This window comes from Grus americana, chromosome 1, assembly GCF_028858705.1.
Source record: "Grus americana isolate bGruAme1 chromosome 1, bGruAme1.mat, whole genome shotgun sequence".
In the NCBI taxonomy this organism is placed as follows: Eukaryota; Metazoa; Chordata; class Aves; order Gruiformes; family Gruidae; genus Grus; species Grus americana.
Window position 1 is genome coordinate 119,939,001 of NC_072852.1, and position 22,145 is coordinate 119,961,145.

Here is a 22,145-nt window from a genome sequence, read left to right on the forward strand (position 1 = left end):
GACTAAGTTTCAATTTCAGCTAAGAATGTACAGCAAGAAAAAATAATTTTTTAAAATGACAAACATGGAATTACCATTGCAACTTTAAAAAAATTGAGGGGGAAGTGAAGAAAAGCATAGGCCAGAACTGCACTTTTGAGAGCTATTTTGAAAAAACAGAAACACATATTTATCAAAACAAAAAGGAAACAGGCTGATAGATTCAAAAAAGCAAAACACATATCCCATGCACATTTTTCTAACATTTCAAAATCCATAGTGTTGGATAAGTATTTACTTTTGCTTATTTTAATCAAAATACGACAGTGAATTTGGGTTTGAATAAGGAAAGACCTAAAGAACTGCAACTTCTAATAACTGAAACAAACCAACAAATTATTCTTAACATATAAACAGTCTGCTTTTTTTGTTAAGTAGGTACTAGCACAATAAATTTTGTGATACGTTCCCATCTTTAAACATTAAGCTGTTTTCAGAAATCAGAAATGAAAGTAATTTTGAGGTTGCACAACTAACATGCAAATTAGCTGGCTGGAAGATGAAAAGGTATTCCAGAAAAGTTCTTGGGAATTACTCCCAAGGGAATGTTAAGACATTGGTTGTTTCTGCTATGCCAGGACCATACAGTACAAGAGAATTCACGGACATCAAGGAATCCGTTATATTTAGATCCCATAACCATACAAAACTCTTTTTTACATATGATGTTTTAGAGGAACAAATGTAACTAATCTAATATCAGTTAGAAGCTTGAATAAATAATTCTAATAAAAAGGAACTTACCTTTTCATAAGGCCTGCTACAGCCAAAACCAAATATCAATAGATGCCCATGAGAATCTGTACATGCAAAATGCTGCCCGTCTGGTGAAAATTTACAGTCAAAAACAGCACCGTGTCCTTGGCCTTCAATCTAGATTGAAGGAAAGAAACTCAAGACTTTGACCAATTTTTATTTTTATTTTTTTTTTAGCAAACAATGCAGCATCAGAAATTACTCTATCAAAAGCAGCCATGCATCTCTTAAACACCTCCATTAGAACACAAACAATCTCATTACTTCAGTTCATTTCTTTGAATTTAAGTCCCGAATCATACAGTTTGAAAAGATGCACCAAAGGGTATGGAAACTTACTGTTAAAGAAAAAAACAATTAAAAAAAAAGTTTTTTGAGGCTTTTTAGCTGTTAGTACACTGCTTAAAAGCAAATTGCAGCTTAAAAGTAAATTGCAGCTAATATATACTGATTCTGTTAAACCACTTTCAAGAAAAGCACAGGGAATCCTAAAGCTAATGAAAAAAAATATCACTTCACTATTGACTGTAACCAGGAAAAAAAAAAAAAAGATTAAAAAATTAATATGAACATTGGATCATAATTTAAGTCTCAGAAAATAACCTAAAGTGCTAATCATGAACTGTCAAACAGAGTGAGTATCATGGAAGCTCTTGAGAAGAACTGTGCCAATCCACTAACGCTTATGATAATAATAGTATAATTTTTAAGACAGTTGAGAATACAACTATTTGTCCAGAAGACTCTTGAAATGATGGTCTAAAGCAGGACCCTTCAGTCTTTTAGATGGCACCTCATCTCAATTAAGGAAAACAGTTACTCTGAGTTGCAAGAAGATCTTTAGTAACAACGAGTGGAAAAGCCCTGGTGTCAGCTATTCAGAACACCTCACAGACCGAGAAGTCCTTATCAACAGGTGAAGTCTGAAGACCTCAGACATTGACCATGATGAAAGCAAAGTCCTGCTCTGCTCCCCCATACCTCACCTTCCTCACACCCAACTGCAAATTCTCACAATTCATCTTGCCTCAGAAGCTAACAAAGACCTCCCTGACCGAATTCAACTTGGAAGCTCTACAGGAAAGTAGCAGCGGAAGGAAGTGGGGAACACTTTTGCAGAAGATCAGTGCACTGAGTCAGCTTAGTAAAAGGCCCAGTGTGAGGCACCTGATCCAGGGCAGCAAATGGAAGTGGGCCGCTGGGAGCAGACAAGGGAGGCAACCCTAGCTCTCCTTTTCTTCCACATTAAACTATTAAAACTGGCTCCTGGTCACTTTGCACTTACGGTTAGAATAACCAAGAAATTCAAAGGTAAAAGCTCTAGAGAAAAAACAAATTTTGATGGTTTGGGTTTTTTTGGTGGGTTTTTGTTGTTTGGGTTTTGGTGTTTTGTTTGGTTTTCTACCCAAAAGTTGCAGGGGGTGTGCGTGTTGATGACAATTCCCTAAACTAGTATATGAACACACTGCTGTGTGTTGAGAAAAAAAAATAATTGAGTTTAGAAAAGGTCTTACCATGTTAAAATAATGCTTTGTTTTCGTGCCTTTGGTAATGTCCCATATAAAGATGTTGCCATCGTGACCCGCAGACAGCATTATCCTGGAATCAAAAGGATGGGTCTCCAAGACAAATACTTCATCTGCATGCCCCTAGAATTTAAAATTGCACATCATGTGCAAACAAAAGGACATAAATCAACATCAATAGGTTATTTACCGTAGAGCCTAAAGCACTATCCTCATACTCAGACTTTTGGAAAATCAGACCCCTACAAGCTGCCTCCAAAAATACACGGACTTTTACAAATTTCACAGTGTATCTATCTGGACTGCTACCTGTGGCACATAAGTAGGGCAAAACCTCAAGCAGCCAGAAAGACTTTTTCATTCTAAGTTTAATAATTTCCTAGATCCAAGCAAGAACTCTAGAAATATGGAGCTTTTGCCACAGGACAGTGAATTATTCCATGGGAAGTATGTTACTGTGCAAAAATTTTTTATTTATTCCACAGAAGAGGTAAGTTCAACACAGCAGCTAGGGCAAGGATTGTTCAAATGCAGGAGGAAGCAGCTAGTTTTGGTTAAAAAAAATCCAAGAAACACTACACTTAGATTGTCATTCATATAGAGCTTTCAGGACTAATCAGATCTAATTATGAACTCGGCATGCACATGTCATCGCAATTCTAGGAAGACCACCTACTTCAAAAAGCAAGTAAGATTACATACCACCAAGTCATGAAGCAATTGTCCTGTACAGGAATTCCAAACTTTGAGCAGATGATTATTCACAGCCGTAACAACATAGTTATCATTTTGGTTCCAAGCTATCATGGTTACTTTAGGCTTCATAAATTTGTCTTCTTCCGAACACATGTCACTATTTTAAAGAGTTGAACAGGCAGAAGATATTTTTAATTAGCACATTTCAATTTCAAAATACAACAAATAACCTGTTTTCCCACGTTAATAATCAGATGAGAGAAGGGAAGTTAAGAATTAAATTTGGTTTGAAACTTTTTCCATAAGCTTCGTTCCTTTTGGAGCAAGCAACTATAAAGCAAATCTGGATTTCTAGCACATATATTTCACAGGACATGACAACCTCTTTTCCATTTGAGATGCAAGGCAAAAAGGCTTTCCATTTTCATGGAGCCTTGTCTCTTCCACAATTAGAGTCTTAACATAATTCCTTTAAAAATTTGGACTTTTACAGTCAAAAGCTTTCCACCTAACTCTGTTTCAGAAGCTAACCTATACGTTAACTAAGCATTTTTTTCTGATTCCCAATATAAATGTATTAAAGATAATATTTTGTATTAACCTCAATCAATTTCTTCATTTCTCTCCCCAAAATACGTTCACAGGATACTGTAACAACCCCACTCGGCATCTCAGTCAACTGAAGGAATAAGCTTTCTTTGAAACACACCTTCACACAGTATTATCTATATTCCACATCAACTAGTAGCCTCTTTTACAAAGACACTTTCTCAATTATACACAACTATAACTGTACATATTAACCCAGAAAGATGCCACAGTCATATCTCAAATATTAATACCTCCTCCTTTCTTAGTAAAACCACTTTTTTTTTCTCCCCATGGCTGCATCACAAGAGCTTGTGATCACCCTCCAATCAACTAGTATACCCAAGGTTTGTTTTTTGTGTTTGGTGTTCCCCCCTCTCATTTATCACCTACAAATTCATTTCTGCTTAGTGTCAACAAAAGTAGACTGAGCATTCTGTACTACTGTAATTCATCCATCCTCCAGGTTTATCCAGTGCCATGTAATATCCTGATCTTCATCTGTAATGACACTATACAAACTGTGTGCCACCAGCATATTTCATTAATATGCTTTTAAAAAGAATCAAAATAGTCAGCAAGATCAGTCCCTGAAACTCACCTATTACCTGTCATGACCTTTCCTGGAAAGAGGTTATCATCTATCTTATTTTTACTAATCTAAAAATGTTTCTTCTGTGACATGTCAAGTGTGTGACTGAAATCCAGATACAGAAGATCTATTGCACTTTTTGTTAATTTTTTCCTTAACAAAGGAAGTGTAATTAATCTGGCACAGTGTACACTTGAAAACTATATAAATATTTATGCATTTATTCAAGCACAGACTAAAATTTAGCAAGTTACTACATCACCAGAACACTCATTTCACCCCACCCAAACAGCACACCACTTCATCACAATATTGCTAAGGTTTGCCTGTAAGTGTGCTTGATGAGTTTTTCAAACTTTCTGACTTTACAGAACAGATCAAAAAAAAAAGACAACACTTCACCTACCCTGGTAATCGATCAGACATATCCAACAAAATACTCCTCCATTCTGCTTGCTCAAAACGCCAGATACGAGCTGTTCCATCTCTACTGCCACTTATGAACCTTGAAAAAGTTTTAGAAGGTAGTTAATTCATCTTCAAAAGACTTTGCTTTAAAGTATATTCAGAGTTACACACCATCACAATTTAAAACAATACAATGGAAGACTGATAGAAGTGAAATCTTCAATTCGTGTGTGAAAGAATTCTATACAGTTACCTGTCCCTTAACTTTCTTTCCAGAAGCCCAGGAAAGAGAGTTTTTCTGAACTGAAAAAACTGAATATAAGTTGTCAAAACACATAGAACAGAGGAGCAAGTTTCAAAGTTAGACTCAATTCACAACTTTATCCTGAACTCCTTCTCAATTACAATACTTTAATGACGTATTGTAAGTAATCCATTCTGAAATTGTAGAGTATCAGATATGGAAGTAGAGGCACGAACAGCTCAGCACAGCAAAACCTGAGATGTTCCCACCCAGAGCTGTGCATAAAAGAGAAGACCACCAGTGATTTACTTTAAGATACCAAGGTGCAAACCTCGGCAGTTCAGGCTTCCATTTCATGAACTGCTGAACTATCAATACAGCAGAATGGAAAGTCCTGGAGAGAGGAACTGAAACATTCTAAGACATCCAAAGATAATCTCCCTAGTCCATGAATCACAACCCTGAGAAAGACAGCTGACATACCTCCCACAGAAAAAGCTTGTGTGCTAGGTGTATCATGATTGTGCTCTAATTTCATAGAATCATAGAATGGTTTGGGTCATTTGCTATGATTCATTTTAATAATAATTCTACATCTCAAACATCTTACATGTTTGAAGTGTCACCAAGTGAAAGACCAGAAGTTTTGCCTTTTTTGTTTTGTACTGCCTTGAAAAGTAATCCATGCAGGCAACGTAGATGGATGAGTGCAACATGATGGCCTCAAAGACAAGTATAATTGTAGAAAACACATTTAAAAGGAAAACTACAACTTTCTAACTGAGTGTAGATTATTAGTGTTCTTAGTCACAGTTATCTGGCTTTCAAGAAGAGAAAAAATTCAATAAAAATAAAGCTGCAACTTATGGCTGCAGATAAAGTCTACCCTGAAGGCTAAATTCCACATCTTCATTGACTCTATTATGTACTGGAAGTATGGGTGAAGTTTTACAAATGGAATTTACACAATGCTTCGCCCCCCAAATCAGCTGTAAAATTCTGTTAAATACATCTCCTTAGAAAAAAAAGTAGGCTAGAAAAAAAAGTGAAAAGTATTAAAACTTATTTTAGACCATTTGCATTGCATTTCCCTATTTCCTATTTTGATCCAATACCTCCTGAAACTGAAAGGAAAGGAGAGGGAAGAGAAGTTTTATGAAGCCACGAATACATTGGGCATGTTAAAAAGTGGTAACATTCCTCCAGGTAAATAAAATCCCAGCCAGTCCAAAGATACTGGCTAACAAAGATTAACAGAAAGCTGAGACAGCTGAAACTTAACTATGCTCTCCTGGATTAGTCCATATTTCCCCTCTGAGTTCTAAATAAGTAGCATTTTCTTGCTGGAAACCTAAGGTGAGAACAATAATACATTCTTAATTCCAAAATAATGTATTGTTTTTTCACATTTGAGCATCTTTCAACATACCTATCACCACTGTTAGAAAACTGAATGCTGTCAACTTTGTCCTGTAAGAAAAAGTATAGTTTGTTAGAAATTATATTTTTAAACAGGAAATACGGTTTTGACAAATGGGAGTTTAGTAAAAGCTGAAACAATGAAAAACCTGCACATTGTATAATTTCTAACAGTTTTAACTGCAAGGTCAACCAAGTCCAACAAATACTTATCAGAACTCGCTAACCATGTGTTTAAATGTGTTTAAAATGCAAGTTTTAAAAAAAAAGTCCCGATTAAATATGGACTGACAGATGAAATAACTGTCCATTAATAAATTGGCAGTCAACTAACTCATATTTAAATATTTCCAATATCCTAAGCCAACTACAAGCAAGACGAATCTCTTATTCCCACTCCTACCTACACATTCCTTAAAGAAATACACAATTAGTTACTCATTTTTATCACAATAAAAACTACAGGAAAAATAGCACACTCAGACCAGTGTATCTGCAGAGCTGAATGCCTTCTCTACATACAAAATATGCATTGGTCAAGTGTTACCACAATGACATAAATTGTTAAAGTCAGATTCAGTATTAGAAAAAACATACCAAGGCAAACAAAATGAAGATGATGAGTATTTTAAGACCTGACTTTAAAAGACCTTTAAGAGTTAAACTAAACCTAAATTCTCTATAGTAAAACTACAGTTTCTTTGTGCATCAAGTGCTGAAAAAAAATGATTCAATCTTCAGCACATGAACATAAGCCAAGTTTCCCTTAGATTCCTTGGAAAACAGAGTCTGCTAGACTAAGGTACACAAATTAAAAATGAGAGTATTTTATCTAAGAAGTTCTTTTCCTAACAGGTATCAGTTATAGCAAGAAAGCAAGTAAAGACAGACAGCACACATTACATAAAGCACATGGGGAAACAACACTAAACCAGCAAGCTGACTTATTAGTTAGAAGTATGAAGTAGTTTACACAGCCACTGAAGATGTGAATAAAGGTCAAGTGAACAGAAGTAAAATTCTGGAAACTCAGTCCCATTTAAAGATTTAACAAAAGTTGTGAAATGATAAATAACTTGAGTAATGAAATCCACATTCTCAGCCTATCTACTTCCTGTACACAGCACAAAATATGTGGCTAGGCACACTTGCATCAGAGGGAAGCAAACGAGCAAATCACATGCTTTAAAATTAGCGAAATATGACATCCAGTTGAAAAGACAGAATTCTAAATATCATCTTGATACATTTCAGCCTTTAAAGGGGTCAAGTCATATTGGAATGATTGGCTGAAATTCTGCCCAAATTCTAAAAATACCCAATAGAAGAACACTGCTACAAACCCGCTTACAACATTAACTTGCAACTTCAATACTGCCGGAAGTGACTAATTATTAGATTTAACAATCTTACTTACAGCATGACTTTCCAATTCAGCTATTTTCTCAGGTGTTTCAGAGCCAAAAAAATACATCCTGATGACATGGTCAGTGCTTCCAGTTGCTAAAAACATACCACCTGTAAAAATCAAGCAATAATTAAGCTACTGTATAAGAAATTAAAATAGATCACCAACGTTTCTTAGATGCCTAGTTTAAAAAAAAAATCTGAAGAGTGTCATTTTTTTATGCTCTTCCACTGACATGCAGATGTGTAAGGAAATCCCTCTCTTGCCCCAGAAAGCGCTCTCAGCCATAGTAAAAATAAATAGCCATATTCAGTGTAACAAAATTTTAAAAAATATATAACTAGGCAAATGCTGAAACATCAAACACTACTAATTGCACACAAAAGTTTTGATTGTGGGGAATATGGCTAGTTATCATCAGAATTATCTAGATGACTCTTTCACTATAGCATACGTCTCATTTGTGGCATGTGAATTACTTCAAAACTGGGTAAGAGCACAAGTAAACCAGCATTTAGCTGTGGTGGCAGCAATACTAAAATCTGCCTCTTGGCACCTGTAAGTGCTGTCAAAAAAAAAAAACAACAAACAAATAAAACCTCAATAAAACCCCAAACCCAAACATAGCCCAGGGCTATGTCCTGGCAGCGTTAACAAGCTTCACTTTGATTTGTATTTTATTTCTGAAATTCTCAAGTTTTTTCTAATGTTCACGATGTCTAGTAGTGGTAAGCCTTCCCACAAGTCACCCACGTGATTAGAATGAAAAAAGACTACAAGGCAGGAGTGAAGTACATTTATAGACACATTTGTGGATCCTTAAGAAAGGAGGGATCTTAATGACTATCCCTGCATACAACTGGCACAGAATCAGGAGCTCCTACTATTGGCAGTAACCACTTCCACTGCTGTTGACTGTGGTATCTTAGAGAACCAATTCTGCAAATCCCTGACATTATACTAAGGGATTACACAAAAATAAAAATCCAGAAAAGACGGATAGAAAGTAAACAAGCATCAGGTGACTTTTCCTTCTGTAAAATCACCAACGGCAAAAGGAAAATAATATGACTTAGTTCAATAGTCTTTCACTGTTAGCTAAAGCAAGTCATGTTATTTATGTCATAGGCTAACAATACACATATATACAATTAATTACTACATAGCTAGTTTTGTATGTTTTAAAGCTGTCACAACCAGAGTATTATAATAACTATTTATGAAGAAAGAACAGAAATCACAATGTTAAAGTCAACGTGTACATGACTTACCTACACTGAATGAAGAACAAAGCATCTGAACCCCTGGTCTAGGTTTCTCTGTGAATTTCACTGGCCGATTGCTTAAAAAGAAGAGATGCTTGAAACACGACATGCCACGCAAAACTTTCGCTTTTATCTATATTTCAGAACATGAAGTATGTTTCTTCAAACCTCTATGTAACAGGTACTTCTTAAATATATACAGTAACATCTGTAAATCTTGTGCAGGAGGATGAGCAATAAGGTTTACTTTTTAAAATTGCAGTACACACATATATAAATTATATTTGAAGCTCACACAGCTTATGACTTTTTCTGCAAGATGCTATTACGTAGTAAGGATAATATGACATGCCAAAGAATGCTTATTTTCTCTCATCCTTCGGTAAGTATGATTTACCCCCTCCACAACATATCCACGAAGTACTGAACTCTTGCCCTCACATTACAAACCACCAACAGTACATGAAATAAGGCCTACCAAATACCATTACTGCAGAATGCTGTGCAAAATCATAATTTTACAAAAGTAAATAAAAGTTTTGCAACACTGTGCACACAGTGATTTAAAAAACTGGTTTCCTGTTCTGCAAGTCATGTACATACTCTTCCAGTTGACACGGACAGAATCTCAAAGAAAGCAGCTACTAAGAACTACATTAAGGAGAAATCCAGCAATTGCCAATTATAAGCATTAGAAGTTTCTATGCATTATTCTGCTGCTTTTCTGTTTGTTTTCTGTTTATCAAAGGAAATGTTGAGACCTTCAGTGTAAGAATATTTCTCATGTTTGTATGATATACAGCACAGAGATTCAAATCCTAAGAAAGCTGCTTTGAGACCTACCAGTGCTTAAACCAATTTATGTCCATGCTTAAACTAATTTAAACAATGTTTATACCTCATATAGCCCTCTAAATTAATTTTAGAAGGACAATAACTAAGGATCCAGTTTAAACACTCTCCTCCTATAACTTACAGCCCTAAAAGCTTCTTTGGATGAAACTATGCCTTTGATAGTTTTTCCTGCAATTCTACTACCTTAAGATCACAAGGTTGAATTAAAAAGCAAAATAATCTTCTGCTAAAGGACTTCTTTTTTAAAATAGTTGCTCTAATGTAAAATGGATCATTTTATACCAATTACCATTATATGGCACAACACTAGATAGAGACTGATCATCCCGGATCTTTTCTTTCCAATTTTTTTTTTTTTTTAAGAAATAAACAGCAATCACATATAAAACACTTAAAGACTATCCTGAACATACTCTGCATGCAAGTTCTGTAAGAGACATCCTAAAACTACAGGACTGTTGAAAACTCAACACAAACAAAAAGCTTTATTATACTCTTCCAACATATTTATGATTGCAGCAATTCTAGTTGTCCTACATTTGTACTTTTAGTGTAGTAAGAAGTTAATATGTTTTCCCAACTAATTTCCCAGGACAACAGAATAACATAAATTTGTGAAGGATATAGTTAGGGATAGTGCTTTAAAATAGTTACCTAATAGATTATTTCCACATTTTTATTATCATACAAAAAACCAAACTTTTTTAGCCAGTTAAAAGCACTCAACTTATTTTAATCAAGCCTAGTATGGCATAGTTAATCAGCAACCCCTTTACGTACTTGAATTTCATGGAATCCGTATCCCATTGCCAAAAGCAAACAGTTCCATCTGCACCAGTAGAGACCATGTATCGCATGGAGCCTTTCACCATTGGACTAAACTAAAGAGAAGAAAGTAAAATCAGACACATACAAAAAGAGGTATTTAAAAACTGTTTACGAACTTCCAAAAACATTCATGTAAAACCTTGATTCACTTTGGATTTTTCAACTAAAGCTTCTAAAGGAGTTGTTGATAACTGTCATTTTTAATGTTTACAAAATAAAATCTATGGTTTAAAAGAAGTTTGTGGTCTATGTTTCAATTATTGCATTATATAAAACCAATTCATTCACTGCTTTGTTTTTGAAGTCTTAACTAGCCACAGTCATTCACTAAAAATTTTGTCAGTGAATGAACTAATGAGTAGACTGAAAAAAATGGAAGGAAGTTTCATTAGACAGGCTTACTTTTTAAATTCTATAATTAAACAGAGCATCAGTTACGAGATAGTCCATGTAATCCAGCATCACATATGAATTTATAGAAAGTCCTCACACATGCTTAAGACATGGATTTATTGCTGTGCACAGAGCAAGCCTTCAGAAAACTTTACAGAACACAAGTTGATTAAATCGTTCATCAATTACTACTACTACCGTTGGAAACAGCCATATAAATTGCACATATTACAATTATAGCATTATTAAGAACACTTAAAAAAATAATAATCCACCATACTACAATAAAAGAAACACCACAAATAAGTGTTTTGCCATTAAAAAAAGTAAAAAAACCACAGTAAATGCCACAGAAACTCTGCAAATAAGATGATTACTCTCAGAGGCAGCATTTTTGTGAAAACTGCAAAAATACTTTTTGTACTGAACTTCACAGGCTGGCAGGTAGCCACTCTTCACCCCCCAACATAAGCCTGCGTGTCTCACTGGCAAACACAGCAAATTGGGACAACGAGCTACTAGTTCATCTGTTAAATAAGGAATTACAAAGGCCAAAATGAGACCAAATCCAAAGGACTACCAATAGCACATAAAGTATCAGAACACCTTCAAATTTAAATACACAACATATTACACTAAACATCTTTGCACTTTTGAAATAACTGATATTTTTGAGATTAAGACAAATACCCATATCACAGAAGTTGTAAGAATCACATACTGGATCAGCACACTCACCCACATAAACCAGCATATCACATCTCTAGTAACAGACAATAGGAGGACATGATATTTCCCAGAAATTCTCTTTGGTTCCAACAGGTCAAATATTACAGGTAGTGATCTTTTTTAAGTGAAGGATTCCTGTTGCTATCTTCAGTTAAATACTCAGGAATTTCAGGGAAGCAAGGAACATTTTTTTTTAATTTTTTTTTTTTTAAAGTAGGTTTCTCCTGTGGTTTTGACTAATTTTTTACATCAATATTTAAATGTTCAGATTTTAATATGCCCACAGGAAGTCACACAGAAATAATTTCAGACATGTGAAAACCACAGTGACAGGCACAGTGAAAGTTATTTGCTATTCATGTGTCAGCCTTCATGGGAAACAGGCCATCAGTTCCTTGCACTTGGACATGAGAAAGAAAGATGTACACTTGGCAAGTTACTACTTAACCTGGTGACAGCAACCAAAAAGTACTTTTCTCCACAAACAGAAAACGAAGTACTAATCTTCCTTTTCAAGAAGCTATAACACAAAGATAGAAGCCTCTGTTGGTGTAGAGCATTCATGTAGCTATGTTTCTCAATTTCAGTATGTAAGCAAGGAAACTGGATATTTACCAATATGATAACTAGCTAATCTTAGGGTATCCCATCAATCTAAATCCTACTACTAAAACAGACTCTTAACTTTTCAAATCAGGTGCTTCAGCATCTTTTTTTGCCCAAATTATTTCTTGTTTTCTACTATTTGATGAAAATACCTTCAAACATTCCATACCACACTGTCAAGTGAAACTTATCTTTGAGTTTTGTGGACTGGCTGCTTCTTACAATCTGTTTACAGTATTTATGCTTCAATATATAGAAACACTTTAAAAAAACATACCTGTAATGAGGTAATGGACCCTGTGTGTCCATGGAGGACCGCAACTGGTGCACAAGTTCTCAGACACCACACTCTGATCATTTTATCACAGCTTCCAGCTGCAATCATAGTGTTTTCATAATTGACAGCCATATCTGAAATCTCTGCTGAATGTCCACGCAATGTGGCAAATAACCTGCCATTATGAGTTGACCAAATCTTTACCAAACAGTCATCTGAGCCCTAGAAAGAAATATTTATTATGCTCAGCAAGGATTTTCAAAGACATGCAGATAAACGTTTTAGGTTTCCTTTAAAGAACCTAACCATGTTTTTCCATGGCTTGGTAAATTACACTTCTGTTTAAAACTATGTAGGCTACTTAAGCTGAAAGAAATAAAGTCATACAACCAACATTAAAAAAACCAAGGTGGTCACTCATAGTTCAGGATTACACTGCAATCACCATAGATCTATACCATATAATGCAAAAAGTTTGGAGCAAGTTTGAGGTGATTCCTTACAGTAATGGCAAGGGCCAATGAAAGCACTGTCTGTAAAAGCAATCTCCCCTCTGCCACTTCATAAAGAATATGAAAAATGCTTAACATTGAACTACATCACTGAATAAAGCTCCTACATCAATGTTAACACCCAACCAGATATTAAGTACAACAATTTCTTACATGCTTCTGACCTTTAATTACATCAAATTGTTCTACTTAAGCCCAGTGATGGAGCTAATCAGCTACATTTTAACACTACTGATATCCACCTCCAGAAGTTTTAGCATAACATGCATTTCAAAGTTATTTTCCTTGCATCCATCTAGCACTATTTTCAGATTTGGATCTATTTCATCAACTTACCGTAAATATTCTATGTCCAGTCCTATCAAATGCAACGCAATATACAGAAGAAAGATGGCCAAGAATCCGTCTGTGCATCTTCACATGCTGATACATACTTCCTGGAAATGAAGTACTGAACTTTGCATATCCAGTTAATTGTCTTGCTCGATATACTTCCACTAGAACACAAAGAAAACAAAGAGTGAATGTACTGATGTTTAAAACAGGTCTATTCTAAACCATGATTTTATTTAACTTCCATTAATATATTACTTAGGGAGTTTCTAAAAGTGACTTTCAGATTTCATAAAGTCAGGGGGTTTTGTATTTGCAATTTTTGTATGTATAAAACCAAGACTATTTTAAACTTGCTCCAGTTGAAGTTTCAGTCTCTAAATATCATGAGCTAAATGTTATCTTTATTTTCCCACGGCTTTCTATACCCTCAATCATACAAGAGCCCTTCTATCCAAAGGAGAATGATTTGTATTTTCCATAGGTTTATCTACTTAATACAGGGCTTTATAAAAGATAAAGATGTCATCTAGAGGTTACTGTCTCACTAGTGCTATGAGCAGACCTTTGTACCCAATACATAACTCCACTGAAGTCATATGAAGTTATCCAGATAAGCCTCCAGATCCAGTTTTGAGGTGCATTTTTCAGTGTCATAGCAAGGCCAGAATCAAGATACACTGCTGCTGCTGCGAGCAAAGGATATGAGCGTTGAAAAGAGCTTACCAAGATTAGGTGGTGTGCCATAGTTCACAGGAATTTCAGGAGGTCTTCCTCTATGAAGAGCAGCAAATGCAGAGCCCTTCCAAACAGTGTTCCTGCAATCTTTAAAACCAATTGGTTGAAGTTCATTGTAAGTACAAGTTAAAAATGCTAAGAAAGCTGCAGATCCAAAACATGGTAAAGAACATACCCATAGGTGGTCTCAAACACAGTATTAAAACAACTAAAAAAATAGGAACACCAAACATCCCAAAACTTTTCATGAACAGTGTACCATCAGAGGAGAGAAAAAAATCCATTTATTATAGTAACAGAAGAGGAAAAGAAACCCCAACACAACCAACCACCAAACTCTGAAATTAGTCCTAAATGGTCATGCCCCTGCATTCCTGTAACACAAAACTAACTTTTCAACTGAATTTTTCCTACTCATTCTCAATGCAAAGCATTTAAGATTTTTAACATTTTCATGATATTTATTCATAAATATTATAAATATTTATTGACTATTTATTAGTATGAAATTATGTAACTAGATGATCTCAAGAGGTCACTTCCCACACGACAATTCTGCGATTCATAAAAAAAATCCCACACTGAGTTATTTTGACAGACTCATGCTGAAATAATTGCAATCCTGATTTTCAGGATAGAACAGTCACTGTCATTCAGTGTGCGTCCTTTAAAGCAGTTAGGACAGACAACTGAAAACATAGTAGTATCCAATAAACCAGTCCCACATCGTAGCATCTAGCTACCCAACAGAACTTCATACAAATACATGAACACTCCCCTCCCAGAAACAGAAGAGGTAAGTCCAAAGCTAAAAATCTACTTTATCAAATAAAGTATGTGCTTATGGATTTCCAACCATTCCCTTTAAGTTACAGGCAAGGACTTTCTTCCTGCATATGTACAGATTCACAAGTACTAATTCTGATGCCATTTGCATTAACCAAGAAAACTTTCTGAAAACTGGTGTTAGAGTAATACAGCTACACATGCAAAACCAACATGGGCCAATATGCTACTGGGAGTGTCGGGAGATGTTAGTGAAGTAGCACCTGTGTCTGGATGATTCATTATATTGCAATAACACTGAAACCTGGACACGTTCAGCAGCCTCAGCACTCAGAGTAACAATAATTCTTGTGATAAGACTTAAAACCTTCCCTTCACAACAATCAATATATATATAGTTATACCATTAATACACAGATCGCTGGTATTTTGGTTAATTAAACATAGTACAGAAGTGAGGGCCAATTTTGGTGAAAGCTCATCACTTACATTTTCATAAAAATACAGTGAATACTTATCATATCCATTTCAAATAATAAACAAACCATACCTTTTGCTGTACGTAACAATGACTGTCTCCCTGCACCAAGTAAGGAATTCACTCTCGAAATGCTGGGTGGTATCTCCTTATCCAGTATAGGGCCAATACGCTTGCAAATTTGTAACAAATGGTCTGGAGCCACATGTTTGTTAGACAGCACCTGACAGAAATTTAAGTTTTAAAAACATATATGGTACATCCAGAGCAGATGAGTCTAAAAGCATCAATATTCACAGGTATATTAAACATTGTTTAAATAATTTTAAGTTCAACTTCCAAAACAAAACCAGTTCTGTTAAGCTCTGATCTAGTAAATTCAGCAAGTACTCTCCAAGAATGGGAGAGCCGTAGTAAAAATAACTACAGTAAAATTACTTACTGCGCATCAGTGTTTTACAACTGAAAGCCTGTAATGTTCACACATATGGCACCCATTTGTGCAGCACCCTACAGTTTCCCCAGTTCACCCAATTATTGTTATTAAAAGTAAAATTCAAACCCTCATAACTCAAGATCATGGAGAATTTTGTTGTAATCAAGCACAAGAATTTATGCAACTAGTACTTCAGTCATACAGTATTTGTTCAGTAAACTACAGTCTAGTAGGTTTGAGTACAATTCCTCTGGAACTAGTTTCCTTGAAGAACCAGTACTACGTAGCATAAGACTACTCTACTTCCTCACACCAAAAGGATCACAACAGTCATCTGTCCACTCAGGAAGGATCCCCTACTATCTGCATTTAACAATCTAAAAAAAAAAACCCAAACCACCCTCCCCCCCCCCCCCCCCCCCCCGAGATGTCTCAGTCAAGAACAGATGCATGTGGTTTTTGATTAATTTTTCCCCTCTTCTTTCTGGGAGTTCAATGAAAAAAATCCTTATCTAACTATAAAGTCAATCACAATAATGCAGAAGTTAAATATGTGAAGTAAAGTTTACACAGACTCAAGTAAACCAAACCATCAGAATGATAAATTTAAACTATTGGGGAGGTCTGAATCAGCAGGCACACAAACAGCCTTCACTCTCTGATCTGGCCACGTAAAAACCAGTTAGACTCAGAAGCCACACTGCTACTTCAGCAGCCAGACTATTCCCAGGGAATACATCCAGGAGAGGCAGAGGGCCACACCAACACAGGTATGTGGCCTCTTGCCCACGTTGCTCAGAACACAGGCAGAGCTAACTCAAACTTATGATGCTATTCCCTTAGCCTACTGACTGAACTTAGATGAGGAAAGTCCTGACAAGGCTGATCTCATCATCAGAACAGTGGGAATACAAATACCACCTGCTGTCATGTAAAATCTGTTCAATAAAAAGTTGCCCAAATGCACGCTGAGTATTGAGAGCACACAGTTTAAGCCACAACCTAATACTTGTTTCAATAATATAAATCCAAGTAATGTATAAAGTTTGTGGGGGTATAGGTTGTATTCCTGGGGGGCGGGGAGGTGGTAATATCAGTAAAATAGTTAACATTGCCACAGAGCCAAATATATCCAAGCAAATCAGCTCATTAGATGCTTAAGGTTGATTATAAGAAATATATTTAGTAGTCCAAAGATTACAAAAATGCACTTTTTCATAATTTCTTTATAAATTTTGCTTCTTGAATTGGTATAGAGAGTACCAGCCACAACATTCAGGACAGAAAGCTCAGCAAACGTCATGCGAAGCATTATAAACCATTTTGTCTGCATGCCATCATCAGAAAGTATATATTCCAAATGCAATCCCTGATAGAAGCACGCATACAAAACCTTGCAATTATTTTCCCTTTTAAGTGGTTTTACTCAGATTTTGGAAGGAACAGTTATTTTAAAGTCTTGCTTCAATTCCATGATGAACAAAGAGGAAAAGAAAGAATTGCACCACATGATTGCATTTGTCTGTGGTCTCTGCAAATTCAGACTGAGACCAGTGGGACAACAAGAGGTTCCCAAAGCCCCTCAAAAGCAGAAGCTAAAACCTTCAGAAGAATAATTTGGATGTTCTGAAATACTATTACCCTATATAGATATTTCTTTTAAATTTTGTAGGAAAAAGAAGTAGAAGCAGCACATATTAAAGAATTAATCTGACAACTGTATAACAAACATAGTTAAAAAAAATGTACTGAAGTCAGAAGAATCCACACATGACATCTCCCAACACCATCACTTTTTGCCAGAAGAACTGGGGTCAAAAAACCCCCAACCAACCAATTAAAAAAACCCCACCAAACAATCCTTTTTAAACTTAATACTACTTTCATGTTTACTAAATTCAAGTCAGAGCTTGAAAGTATTCCTGTTTAGCAAGACTACGCTTTTTAGTGACTTAAAGCATTAATTCAAAACCTCATTTGCTCAACTGACCACACTGACAAGTAGAAGAAATGCAATCCAATTTATCACTTTAAGAAGCATTTAAAAAAATTAAGAAAATGTTTTAAACAGCAATTAATTCTTTCTCTATGCAAATATGATTCTGAGATCTTCAAGTGTTACACAAGAGGGACAAGGGCATTTAACTATAACAACATACAAACTGATGGGTACAGGAGAAGTCAGGCGATTAACCAGAATGCCTGAGTCTTAGGAGGGGAAAAGCAAGAATAAAGATTTGTTTAAAGAAAACAAGATCAACTACAATAAAGCAGTATATAACCACACTGGTCAGGCACCACCAGGCCATCACTTCACAAGATCCAACTGCCAAATATACTTTCCCATTTAAGAAGCAGTAAAATAAAACACCAAGAGAAAGACAGCTTTCCATTCCAAAACGGATATAAGTTAAAGAAAACATTTAGAGCAAACTACATCAGCGGCAGAAGGCATAAAGCACACACTGTTGAGAGATCACTCATATCTTTCTAATAGTTAGAAGCAAAGCTATGACCAGTGAGTAGTCAGAGATAAAAAGCATACTCATAGGCACCAGAACTGCCAACCCTTGATTTCTGAACAGCGATTTCATTTCCTAATCTGTTGAAGGGGACTGATGAAGGAAGCCAACCAGAAAATAAATACCATCAAATCAAAACGCACTTAACAAACTTGCTCATGAAACTCTGAAATGAAACCTCGCTTCAGATTGGTTCTTCCCTATATGTAGGCAGTGGCATGTACCAATGCACAACGCCAAGCTCCACCTCTGCTATGTAAACAATATCCTCAATTTAAAACACCACTTGTGTTTTTGTTAGTCTAATGTAAAGAAATTAAAGGCTCTTTCCAAAATAACTCCAATGTCTTAATAGAGCCGGAATGCAACTGCGAGGTAAAACTTTGGGCCTACTTTTAAAGGCAAAACATCATCATCCCAATTAAAAGTTTTTTAAAAAAAAACCAAGTCTCACCAATTCTTCATAACTTCTATAATGCTCATTTCCTTGCCAATCCAATCTTTTAGGAAGCAACTAAAGGAAGAAAAAAAAAAGTGAGCAGTTAAAAGGAAAGGATAGATCACATCCAAACAATGTGTGTTGAGGGGAAAAAGCTGGGACAGTAGAGTGGAACAAACTTGAATGACTTGTAAAGTAAAGGAAACTTTTGACTACAGCAAGAGAGATGAAATCATCAGAGCTCACACAGACCTGGTGCTGCTCCAGCTCCTGCACTAGCACCTGCAGGGAAAAGAGAAAAAATACAGAGTTAGGGACGAGCAAGCCTCTGGCTTCTCAAGCGGCTGCTGCCGCAAAAGGGCTCGGGAGGGGGAGGGGGAAAGGGGGACCGGCTGTTCACACCTCCCCTTCAATCCTCTTTGCGGCGGTAGCGAATAGCCGAGGGGGTGCGAGCCTATGCGCCCAGGTGAGTGTGCGGCGCCCCTGTACTCACCTTCAGCGCTCTCCTGCAGGGCCCGGTGGTCAGGAACCGAGCTATGAGGAAGTAGAGCTCTGCAAGACACACAGGGAGAGACGGGGGATGAGTCCGGGGCTGGCTGGGGCGGGGGGAGGGGGGAGCCCCCGGGGTGACTGTAATTCATAAGCACGGTCAGGAAGATGGCGGCAGGGAGCGGCGGCGGCACCGGCAGTAGCTCTCGCCCTGGCCCGCGGCCGCTCGCACCCCGGCGGTTTTTACCTGATTCAATGAGCGGCAGGGACACGCCGCCGCCGCCGGAGTTGGAAGAGGCCGTGGGCTCAGCCATGGCGGCCCCGGCCCGCCGGCTGCCGCTCTGTTCGCTCGCTCGGCACAATCGCTGCTGGCGGCGGCCGTTGCTGCCCGGGCAAGGATTAGGGCTTAGGCAGCGCCTGGCCCGGGCAGGGCCCGGCTCGGCATAGCCCTGTCAGCGCCGCCCCTCCCCCACCGCCAACCGCCAGCCAACCGCCCCCCCTCCCCTCCCTTCTCCTCCGCGCGCGGGAGCGAGCCGCCCCCGCCCCCCGCTGGACGCCTCGCTCGCGCTCGCGCTCCGGCTTCCCTCCCCCTTTGCGCTGGCGCTTAGCGCAGCCTCGGCGCCGCCGCCATCGCCGCCGCGCGACCGGCCACGGCGCCACCGCTGCCACCTGCGCCGGGCGCGCCTGGGGGAGGGCGGAGGGAAAAAGTAGTCCCTGGACTGGGCGATCGGGGACCGGCGGGCGGCAGCGGGAGAGGGTGTGCGTGTGGCCGCGGAAAACTTGCGGGGAAGGCGGCGGGGCAGGCGGCGGGGGGCGGGTGGAGACAGGAGAAGGCGTCCGGTGGGGGAACGAGAGGCCCGGGCGCGGAAGGATTGCGGAGGAAGGCGGTTTGTGACGGACCGTTGGTGGGCGGGGCCGCTCAGTGAGGTGCGGGAGGCGTCGCGGGGCGCGTTCGGGGGCGCGCGGCGCGGCCGTTGGTTTGCTGTGGAGGGGGCCAGGAGCGCGCGGGGCCCGCAGCTGCCGCCGGTCGCCCCGGGAACCAGCGGCGCGGCCTGCGCCCCGGCCCGACCTGGCCGGCCCGACCTGGCCGGCCCTCCCGCGGACCGGCCGGGACTAAGCCGCAGCAAGGTGCCGAGAGCCGGACGCGGGGCCGCCGGTTTGCCGGGGCCATGCGGGGACGAAGTATGCTGCGGGGCCCAGACCTTCGTGTTAAAGCACGCTGCCTTGCGCGCTCCCTCGGCCGCCGGAGAGTTGGGTACAGCGGTGCCCCTCCCGAGTCGGTCGGTGTAGCTTGGGAAGGTGTCGGGCAGCAGCACAAGTGCGTTTGCTACCACCGCATGGCCACAGTGTTTTTACACAGGATCGGTGGTCTTGTGGCTCCTGTTTGCCACCTGAGGCGGATCCCCTCCTCAGGCTGACGGGTGTGCTCCCGTGACACCGGGGATCCGTGGTGCGATGCGCGGGGGCACCTCAGCTACCCCAAACCTCAGTTCAGGGAGGGGTATTTCCCCACCCCTCTCGAGGAAGGCATTTTACCGGCATCACCTTCCCAAAGCTGGCAGCTTTGCCCTAGTGCCCTGCGCTGCCTCTGCAAACAGGTGCCAGCCCCACCGCCTGTTTACGGGGGGGGATTTTATTTTTTTCCCCTTCTTACAGTTGTTTCTCACCTCTGCCCAGCGTGAATTGTAATATAAATGTAGCAATGGCTATAATCGTGCTGTATCTGAGCTGTTCCTTTTTTTTCTTCTTTTTTCCCCTTCCCCACCTGTGGCAGCTTGCTACATATTTTTAGAACCTTTGAAGTAAAATATCTTTACATATCATTGTAGAAATATGTGCGTATTTTATTAATCTCACTGCCTCAGATGTGCTTTCAGCTTTTGACAAAGAGTTTTTGTACACCTGAGGTGCAGACCCAGCAGCAGGCAGTTTCCCTAGACGTGTCCTGGAAGGTCGCCTGCTGCCTCTGCTTCCCACTCTTCACCACCTCCTGCCTGGTTAGTCGCTCCTGCATCACAGTTCAGATACAAGAGAAAAAAATAGGTACCCTGTCTGTTAAAAATCTCTCTTTAAAAGAGATCCAGTTTTCTGCTTCCTATATTGCTGCAAGCTTCAGTCCCCTCATTCTTAAAGGCCACCTGCGTTCCTCTAGATTTGATTGCCAAACAAATCAGTGTTCGTTAGCTAAACTTGGATGCACTTCAACGTCCTGGCTGCGTTCGTGTTTTAGAGCTGTGATCTAGTTGACACTAGAAAATTAATTCCAGAGTGGTGCAGCGTAAACATGTATGCACCAGCGCTCCCTTAACCAGAACAACTAGTAGCACACAAATACGATTGAGTAACTTCAAAGAAACTTGTTCTCTTCATGTTGTATTTTGAGATGGATGGTTCTCCATTAGGTATGCGTTCTGTGGTGCTGTGTGCAAATTTTCATTAGCCATCACTCCTTTCCTTAGTTGCTCAGAGCAAATATAGATCTGGTATTGTACAGGAAAGAATGCTTTTTCTGAAGCATGTCCATTGCAGTTCTTGTCAGACAAATTTAAATGCCTTCCAAGGCAATTCTCCACAGGCAGAATTGACAGCTAGTGCCAATATATACAATTCCTCATTCCCCCAGTAGCCAAAGTGGTAGTTTTTTTCCATGTTGGCAGTTCATGCTATGCGGAGAAGAGCAACAGTATCTGTCATTTATATAACCTTATTCTTTATGGGGTAACATGTTTAAGCTTGAAGTTACATTTCTTTCTCCTCAAGTGAGCTGCTTATGGTTGCTGGAG

At 38.8% G+C, this 22,145-nt stretch overlaps 1 protein-coding gene across 6 annotated transcripts in view; it reads right to left on the reverse strand.

Annotated features, from left to right (window-relative positions):
- Positions 1 to 20,014, reverse strand: part of BRWD1 (bromodomain and WD repeat domain containing 1) — a 62,599-nt gene extending 42,585 nt beyond the window's left edge. For 3 of the 6 annotated variants that reach the window (XM_054812778.1, XM_054812777.1, XM_054812779.1), the window contains exons 1-16: positions 19,610 to 20,014; positions 19,367 to 19,425; positions 19,126 to 19,155; positions 18,889 to 18,948; positions 15,549 to 15,699; positions 14,201 to 14,299; positions 13,478 to 13,638; positions 12,630 to 12,851; positions 10,577 to 10,677; positions 8,948 to 9,018; positions 7,686 to 7,786; positions 6,279 to 6,319; positions 4,604 to 4,702; positions 3,024 to 3,174; positions 2,310 to 2,444; positions 784 to 912 (exon numbers count right to left, since the gene is read on the reverse strand). In XM_054812778.1, coding sequence (XP_054668753.1) covers positions 784 to 912; positions 2,310 to 2,444; positions 3,024 to 3,174; positions 4,604 to 4,702; positions 6,279 to 6,319; positions 7,686 to 7,786; positions 8,948 to 9,018; positions 10,577 to 10,677; positions 12,630 to 12,851; positions 13,478 to 13,638; positions 14,201 to 14,299; positions 15,549 to 15,699; positions 18,889 to 18,948; positions 19,126 to 19,155; positions 19,367 to 19,425; positions 19,610 to 19,676 — 1,677 coding nt within the window. In that variant the 5' untranslated portion in view covers positions 19,677 to 20,014. The remainder of the gene's footprint in view (positions 1 to 783; positions 913 to 2,309; positions 2,445 to 3,023; positions 3,175 to 4,603; positions 4,703 to 6,278; positions 6,320 to 7,685; positions 7,787 to 8,947; positions 9,019 to 10,576; positions 10,678 to 12,629; positions 12,852 to 13,477; positions 13,639 to 14,200; positions 14,300 to 15,548; positions 15,700 to 18,888; positions 18,949 to 19,125; positions 19,156 to 19,366; positions 19,426 to 19,609) is intronic. The other 3 variants (XM_054812782.1, XM_054812783.1, XM_054812784.1) reach the window with 1 other exon arrangement.
- Between the last annotated feature and the right edge of the window lie 2,131 nt (positions 20,015 to 22,145).